General features: G+C 39.6%; 1 protein-coding gene across 1 annotated transcript in view; it reads right to left on the reverse strand.

Moving 5' to 3' along the window:
- Window positions 1-919, reverse strand: part of shisa9a (shisa family member 9a) — a 29878-nt gene extending 28959 nt beyond the window's left edge. The window contains exon 1 of the mRNA XM_058407146.1: window positions 97-919. Coding sequence (XP_058263129.1) covers window positions 97-605 — 509 coding nt within the window. The 5' untranslated portion in view covers window positions 606-919. The remainder of the gene's footprint in view (window positions 1-96) is intronic.
- Between the last annotated feature and the right edge of the window lie 7906 nt (window positions 920-8825).

Here is an 8825-nt window from a genome sequence, read left to right on the forward strand (position 1 = left end):
ATTTATATATAAACTCACGCCTTTTTACGCACATCGGATATAGTAAGAGAACGCGATAGTTAAAAAAAAACTCCCAGTAAAGTACTTTCAACCTACCGAGTCATGTTTTCCCTGTGAGGTCTCTGCGCCTTTTCCAATCCAAGTTTGGTAAAAATCCCGACGAGCGCCATGATGGCCACTACTCCACAAACGACGTATACGATTAAGTTGGTTTTGTCCTTTGTCGGATCATGCCTCGGGTCCGTCTTCTTGTACGGTGTTTGGCCTTTGAGCCACACTGGTGTGTTGTAGTTTGTGCACAAGCTCTGATCCAGGCGCGAGCTCTTGTACGCGCAGCAGAAGCGGAAGCCACAGGTGCCGCAGCAGTACAGGTAGGTGCCCGTGCGGCACACGAACGGCGGGTCCCACTGACCCATCACGTCGTAGTAGCCGCGGCACTCGTCCTGCGTGTGCGGCTTTTCGGACACGCCGCTCTCTTCGGAGCCGTTTGATCCCGACAACACGACGAATCCCTCGAGTCGCCGCTCTGCCTCACCATCCGCCCTGCACACCAACGCCGTGACCTCCACCAACAGGTACTCCCACAGCAAGACCGTCCATCTCATCCTGCTCCCGTTCTGTCAGTGCCAGTGGCTAGCAGGTGGAAGAGAACAGAAATTTAAGTATGGAACTGTACCCATGCGGAGTGTTTTTCATATTTTTTTTTCTTAGATTTTTTTTTCTTCCAGTTTTCTTGGACCTGCACTAGTAAAGTCCAATGGGTTTGTTGTGCGTTCAGTCGAAGAGCACTGAAAGGTTTTTTTTTATTGTACTTTAAGCCGTTTCAGTGCAGCGCGCAATGCTGTGTGTGAGTGATGCTGTGTGCGCGTGCAGAGCCTCCGAGCTCAACCGCGGGCAACAACGGACTCTGCGCGTCACACTGAGAGAGAGAGAGAGAGAGAGAGAGAGAGAGAGAGAGAAACCAAAAAGAGAGAGAGTCCCGTGCAAACAAAGAAACACCAAGAAACCTGAGAGAGAGAGAGAGAGAGAGAGAGAGAGAGAGAGACAGAGAGAGAGAGAGACAGAGAGAGAAACCCAAGCAGAGAGAGAAAGCGACCAAGAGAAGCGAGAGAGAGGGTAGTAGAAGAAGAAGAAGAAAAAGAAGAAGAAGAAGAAGAGAAGGAGTTATTTAACAACACAGCACACTTCATTATGACATTCAAAGCACATAATTGGATATATTGCATTAAGGCCAGCACTGATTTATCTGTTTTATTTTAGATGTGGTTCTCTGATTCTGAACTATCCTCTTAGCAACCGAATCGACTCTCTCTCCAAGCTTCGGTTGTCAAGTTGCGAGAAATATCAGAAGCCTGATGGCTGTGTGCTTTAGGAGAAGATACAGTAAGCTGTTGTGTAAGCCAGCATCTCATGGGTTCACAATATAAACTACGTTTACCAATCCAGCATGTCACACCACTTTCTCTTCATGAGAGAGAACCCATTGCTTTCCTTCATTAAGCTGTTCTTTTAGTTTGATGTCATTTGCTATAATGGATCCTGGCACAATTTCTAGACTGAACCGAAGGCTTTAAACTCAGTCAAGTACTTATTTATTTAATTTGTAATTATGGTATGTGGCACAGTGCGTACTATGAATATTTTTGTATTCTGTGAAGTTCATGTAACTGCAAAGTTGTACATTATGTGCTTGGTGGCACACAAAATCATTTTCCTTTGCATACAATTTGTTACAAAAAAAATGTTATACAAGAAATGTTAGTGTTATATATAATTTTTTCTCAGGAGTCCAGCAAGAAACAATATGTTTATGAAAGTCATGAATTTTTCTGGTACAGAATTATCTGATTGGAAATGTTCTCATGACATATCGCATTTTATAGTACTGACCCTCCAAACTGTTCAAATGAAGAGAAAACAGACATAGGAGCTTGAGAGCTAGTCATTTTATTCCATAGCTACGTCATAAAACTATTCATATCTAAAGTACTATGGACTATGTCTGCTTTTAAATTATATGTATGTGTTAATATTATGGTACATAATGTGTGTGTGTGTGTGTGGGGGGGTATTTTCCATTATGGAAGGTTACTTTTAAGAAGCAGTGTGTCTTTCAGAAGTACAGGTCAGTTTTTAATACAAAACCAAATCACTAATATACACACATGATTTCCAGTATATTGAACAAATTAGTTCAGTATATCACAGATCCTGCTGCTAAATGATTTTGTGTTGTTTTTGTATCTGTTGTGGATAAACATGCCCCTGTGAGAAAAGGCATCACTGAAGTGAAAGACACAAAATAATCAATAATCAATATTTTCAACTAAATTAGCTTGTTTTAATATTAGTTGTTGCCCACAGTGTGCATAGGTCAGAGCGAGCAAAATACATGTTTGTCACAGTAGACTAGATACAGATTTGTAATCCACACTTATTACCAAGTCAAATCACAGCTTCTTCTGACACTGAAAGTCATCTTTCAATCAACTTTCATCAAATCTCTATCTTTAACCAAAGACAGCCATCTTCAATCTTTCTTTATAACCCAAAATATTATTATTTTTTTTACTCCTCAGCCTTTATTGCATAATGAAATTTCTGTCCATTATTGCAATCAACTCCAGTGGTTTGATATTTGATAAAGCATATCCCCCCCAGAGCGATGTGCCAGTTTGTTGCCTCCTCCCAGCTCTGGAATTCCTGGTTCGATCCTGAGCTGTGTGAGTTTGGCATGTTCTCCCCATGTGTGGGTTTCTTTTTGTGCTTTTGTGTGGGTTTCTTCTGGGCTCTCTGGTTTCCTCTCCCTTCACAAAATCAGCTAGTAGGTGTAAAGAAATGTGCAAATGTGGGTGCACAGTGATGGTCTGGCCTCCTATCTGGAGGGGAACACCCAGCGTTCTCCCAGGATATTCTCCAGAACCCCTGCAAACCTGACCATGATAAAGATGTTACTAAAGATGGAGAAATAAATAAATAAATGAATGAATGAATGAATATCCACCTTGTTGTCATCCTGCTATTGAGAGTCACAGCCATAGATAATCATTTCAGATGATTTCATTTAAAATATCTTCAATAGCTGAGGCCTTACAGGAGCTTTTGTTGTAAAAAATTGGAGCTCTAACAAGAAGTATAATAACAGCATTTTCTCCCGACACGAGCTCCCATCCATTCCCATGTACACAAAGCTTTACTTCCCAGAATCTATGATTGCCAGTCTACTTTGTCTACATACAGTAAGTAACTAGATTGCACAATTCTTGACTTGACTTGATTTATTATTGGAATTGTCAACATTGCTGTCTACATATATTTAATCCCATTCAGCTGGTTTCTGCTTCACTCACAGCACATTAAACCGCGTCCCCGCTAGATTTAAGGATTCAAAGAAAGCTCCTGTTAATGGAATAGGTTGTGTTTCTCTACCTACTATTTCAGCAAAGGTTTTTTTTTTTTTTAGTTCAGTTGCAGTGTACATGTTTAAGTTATAAGGGTACTGAAAAGTGTTATTCAAAAAATGACCTTTCTAATTATCTTTCTAAATTTGCATATATAGGAGCTACTCATGCTGTGCTTTTTTGGCCGAATTTGCATAATTTCCAACACCCATTTTCAATTCTCTACATCATAGCAATAATAAAATATTAACGAAAGTAATAAAATTGAGTATATGGAAAAAAATAAATAAATAAGAAATCAGACTAGACAAGGTCTTGCCTAAGGCTGAATTCAAAACATTGTAATTCCGATTCATTTTTCACACAGCACACGTACAAAAGAGTCTACTTCAAATAGCACCTTGAAACTGGTTGCTCCAAACATCGCTAACCTGAAGATAAAAAGAACAAAGAACGATCAGAGTGACATTTTCTTTCACATTCTGTCCTAATACTCAGTGTTACATACTGGAGAAAATGAACTTTGGTTTTCTCCATTTAATCACTGTACCAACAGTATGAGCAGGTCTAACATAACTACATCATCAGGATGAATGACAGATTGATAGGCGCTCTTAAATGATATGTATTTTACATGTCTGCAGTCTTATAATTTTCTTAGTTAAGGATCTTTTAAAAGAAATATTAAATTCCATTATGTCTCAGTTTGAAATTACATTTGTAGTGTACTTGTGTTTCCTGTTCCCTGTTATTTTCCTTGAGTTGACTCCGACCCCTGTGCAAGCTTCATTAATGTCCATGAGTGACAAATTCAAGGAATAATCAACACGAAAACATTTTATTTTAGTAACCCACAATAACATTCTTCATATGCTGTATCTGCATCACAGTCTGCATGACTGTATATTCAGTTCAATACAATTTATTTGTATAGAGCTTAACAAAGGACATTGTCTCAAAGCAGCTTCACAGAAGTATAGATACAATGAAAAAATGATGAAGTTACTATTTTATTCCTATTTTATATCTAATGAGCAAGCCTGCAGTGACAGTGGCAAGGAAAAACTCCCTGAGATGATATGAGGAAGAAACCTTGAGAGGAACCAGGCTCAGAAGGGAACCTCATCCTCATTTGGGTGACACTGGACAGTAAATAATGTAACCAAGAGCTCTTGAGGAACTATTTGGTCAGTGTGATAGTCTCCAAGTGGCTCTGTCCATGGCTGTCTCCTGGTCTCAGGCAGTCCACACAGATCCATCCACATCACGCATCAGTGAGCACTGTATATGACTGTAGAAAGGACATTATTCATAATCACACTCTCCTGTGTTTATAATAATTTACAAACACTCTCTGGTGTCACCCAAATGAGGATGGGTTCCCTTTTGAGTCTGGTTCCTCTCAAGGTTTCTTCCTCATACCATCTAAAGGAGTTTTTCCTTGCAACAGTTGCCTCAGGCTTGCTCATTAGAGATGATTTTGTCTAAAATTAATCTTGGACTTTTGTACTATGTTTCTTATGTTCTGTAAAGCTGCTTTGAGATAATATCCATTGTTAAAAGCGCTATACAAACAAAATTGAATTGAATTGAATAAGGTGTTGGACCAAGCTGCCAGAAAAGCTTCAAGGCACCTTGACACAGAATCTACACATCACTAGATCTGTACAGAAGAGATTCCTCCTAAAGATTGGTGTTTTGATGATGCTAGTAGACAACAATAGAGTGTCCAAAATTTCCTGTGGTGTTCAGGTGGTGACTGAGAAGGTCAGAGCATATGATTTATATCATTTTCATCCTCATTAAACCATTCAGTAAGCCCTCATGCCCTGGGGATGGGTATCCTGGATGATAACATTTTATCATAGGCTAAGGGTGATCAGTCAGAATGATTTTTCCAGTGACCTGAAATGTGTCTGTAAAATGTGCTCCACAGAAAAACAGAGCCACTGTTTTCTGCCTTAATTTGTCACCATCTGTCCTAAAATTACAGAGTGGAATAATACACTTTTTTTTGTCATCTCTAAAAGCCTTACTGCTCCCGGATCTGTAGGCACCATGCCTTCCTACTGAGCAGAGGCGGCTCTCGGATTTTTCTCAAGGGAACCAAAGGAACTACAAAGACAGTGGTGTTCTTGTTAAGCCATTAAGACGAGAATCCTTCATTACTGAACTGGATACTTTAAATAGTATACATAATTATTACTAGTACCACTATTACCAGTATAACGCATTATTTGAAGTACAAAAACAAGTCTTGTTTTAGAATCTTTTAACGTCTCCTGCATTTTAAAAAGGGGGTTTCTCTTTAAATAGCAACACTGTTTTAAAAGATAATTAGAAGCTCTCTGTTCAGCCCAATTTTCTGAACAGAGTCTGCTGTGGACTCACTCATGCAAGACATAGCTCATAACCATTTATATAAAACAAAGTGGCATGAATGACCTACAACTCCTTATTTCTTTCCACTGACCTTAATTTCTATCGTTATGTCATTAATCAATATGTAAATATGAGTATTGAATAATGACAAAATCAGAAACCTTTCCTATAAATGATTTCCCACTGAATCAGTAGACAACAGTTTTTGAACTTACAATTAATCTCTGTTTCTTTCACTGGTATTTACATTAATATATAATAACTCTTTGTACCCAATCTGCCTCCATACTACAGAATTGGGCTTCAGTACTATCTGGTTGCTTATTAATAGGTATACTGTTGTTTTTTGTAACAAATTCTACTCTCTATAACAAATATGGATATCAATAGCTGACATTAGTAGCCTGGTGTTTTTAGTGCACTGGTCTATTGTATATCTATACCCATTTCTACTGTGTTTTCTACACTTAATGTGTGGTAAACAAGTAATTTTTCATGTGCTGGCTGAGTCTGAGAGCTAAATGTCACAACCAGTGTGATGACGGAAATTGTGTTGCTGTTAGTGAACGGAGTGCATTCAAGTGTAGCCACGCCACCTACATATAATCAGGAGTGTTATTAGGCCCGCTCTCGTGATCTTTTACAGAAACTCAGGATCTAGTTATTGTTTATTTCAGACCTATAGTCACATGCAAAACTGATATTTAACAGTATGTCAAAATTGTATACTTACAGTGGCCAGTTAATTAGGTTTGTTTTGTCGGTATACAGTGAATTACTGTTGCCATGTGTTGGTTGCCATTCACAGTTTATCACCTCTTTTCTAACACATCTATCAATGTATACAGACCACCAAAACACCACCGCTGAGCTACAGTGTTATATAATGTGCTAGGAATAAAATGTTAAAATGAATTATTCCACAGAGCTGTTGAATGCCCATGTCTAATTGTTATCATTCAGTTGATAGGTTTATATTAATGTACTCATTCTAATACTATTATTATATCTATATTAAAAACTCATTCACTGAGGCTTGTGTGGTAAATGATCTACATATTCTAAGGCTAATGATTAAACAGATAAATAAAAACAAAGTGTTTTATTTAACCACAAAAAACATAGATTGAAATTGATATGGCACAGCTTTCTGTTTATTTGACATTTAAGGTAGGAGTCTCCGGTGTAGGAACTTTGTGACTGTAAGTTTCCCAACACGAGCGAGTCTTCAGGGCAGAAGCCATTGTGCTTTTCTGGTTGGATAACATGAAAATATGTTGGGTTTATTCCCCCATCTTATTAACTTCCAAGGGTAGAAAAAAGAGAGGGCTGTTTTGTAGCTTGTTTACAGCTTCTGTTATATTATGATAACAGGAACTTACTTGTCTTATGGACATTTCACAGCATTTATTGTAACTATAAACAGCAAAGTGTATGATGTGTCATTCATTAAATAAATTTAAAACTGTAATCATTGCCAAATCGTAAAAGGACTGAAACACCTCAGGGTGTGTTATTTGGGATGCACATGGAAAGATAGTCCACTTTGTGTCGGCCATATCACATCCTGTGACGGCATGTTGTTATGTTTTATTCCTTAATAAACAAAGCAAGTACACAAAACATATCAAAACCATCCTAAACACATTATACAGGTGACAGATTCAGGATTTGGGGACTTGACTCAGCACAGTAGTGACAATGTTATGACATATTAGTGTGTATAGTACAGGCAAAGTGGCATTGCGGTTTTGTGGCACTTTGTTTAACACCTTGTTGGGCACCTGATAAGGTTACAAAGACTATAGCTCATATAGTTATCATATAGCTCATACACTATATTGCCAAAAGTATTCGCTCACCCATCCAAATAATCAGAATCAGGTGTTCCAATCACTTCCATGGCCACTGGTGTATAAAATCAAGCACCTAGGCATGCAGACTGTTTTTACAAACATTTGTGAAAGAATGGGTCGCTCTCAGGAGCTCAGTGAATTCCAGTGTGGAACTGTGATAGGATGCCACCTGTGCAACAAATCCAGTCGTGAAATTTCCTCGCTCCTAAATATTCCACAGTCAACTGTCAGCTGTATTATAAGAACATGGAAGTGTTTGGGAACGACAGCAACTCAGCCACGAAGTGGTAGGCCACGTAAACTGACGGAGCGGGGTCAGCGGATGCTGAGGCACATAGTGCGAAGAGGTCGCCAACTTTCTGCAGAGTCAATCGCTACAGACCTCCAAACTTCATGTGGCCTTCAGATTAGCTCAAGAACAGTGCGCAGAGAGCTTCATGGAATGGGTTTCCATGGCCGAACAGCTGCATCCAAGCCATACATCACCAAGTGCAATGCAAAGCGTCGGATGCAGTGGTGTAAAGCACGCCGCCACTGGACTCTAGAGCAGTGGAGACGCGTTCTCTGGAGTGACGAATCGCACTTCTCCATCTGGCAATCTGATGGACGAGTCTGGGTTTGGCGGTTGCCAGGAGAACGGTACTTGTCTGACTGCATTGTGCCAAGTGTAAAGTTTGGTGGAGGGGGGATTATGGTGTGGGGTTGTTTTTCAGGAGCTGGGCTTGGCCCCTTAGTTCCAGTGAAAGGAACTCTGAATGCTTCAGCATACCAAGACATTTTGGACAATTCCATGCTCCCAACTTTGTGGGAACAGTTTGGAGCTGGCCCCTTCCTCTTCCAACATGACTGTGCACCAGTGCACAAAGCAAGGTCCATAAAGACATGGATGACAGAGTCATTGAATTAGAGCGGAGACTGAGAGCCAGGCCTTCTCGTCCAACATCAGTGTGTGACCTCACAAATGCGCTTCTGGAAGAATGGTCAAAAATTCCCATAAACACACTCCTAAACCTTGTGGACAGCCTTCCCAGAAGAGTTGAAGCTGTTATAGCTGCAAAGGGTGGACTGACGTCATATGGATTAGGAATGGGATGTCACTTAAGTTCATATGCGAGTCAAGGCAGGTGAGCGAATACTTTTGGCAATATAGTGTATACTGTAGCTCATCATTTCAAGATGGCACCAG

Source organism: Hemibagrus wyckioides, linkage group LG13, assembly GCF_019097595.1.
Source record: "Hemibagrus wyckioides isolate EC202008001 linkage group LG13, SWU_Hwy_1.0, whole genome shotgun sequence".
NCBI lineage: Eukaryota > Metazoa > Chordata > Actinopteri > Siluriformes > Bagridae > Hemibagrus > Hemibagrus wyckioides.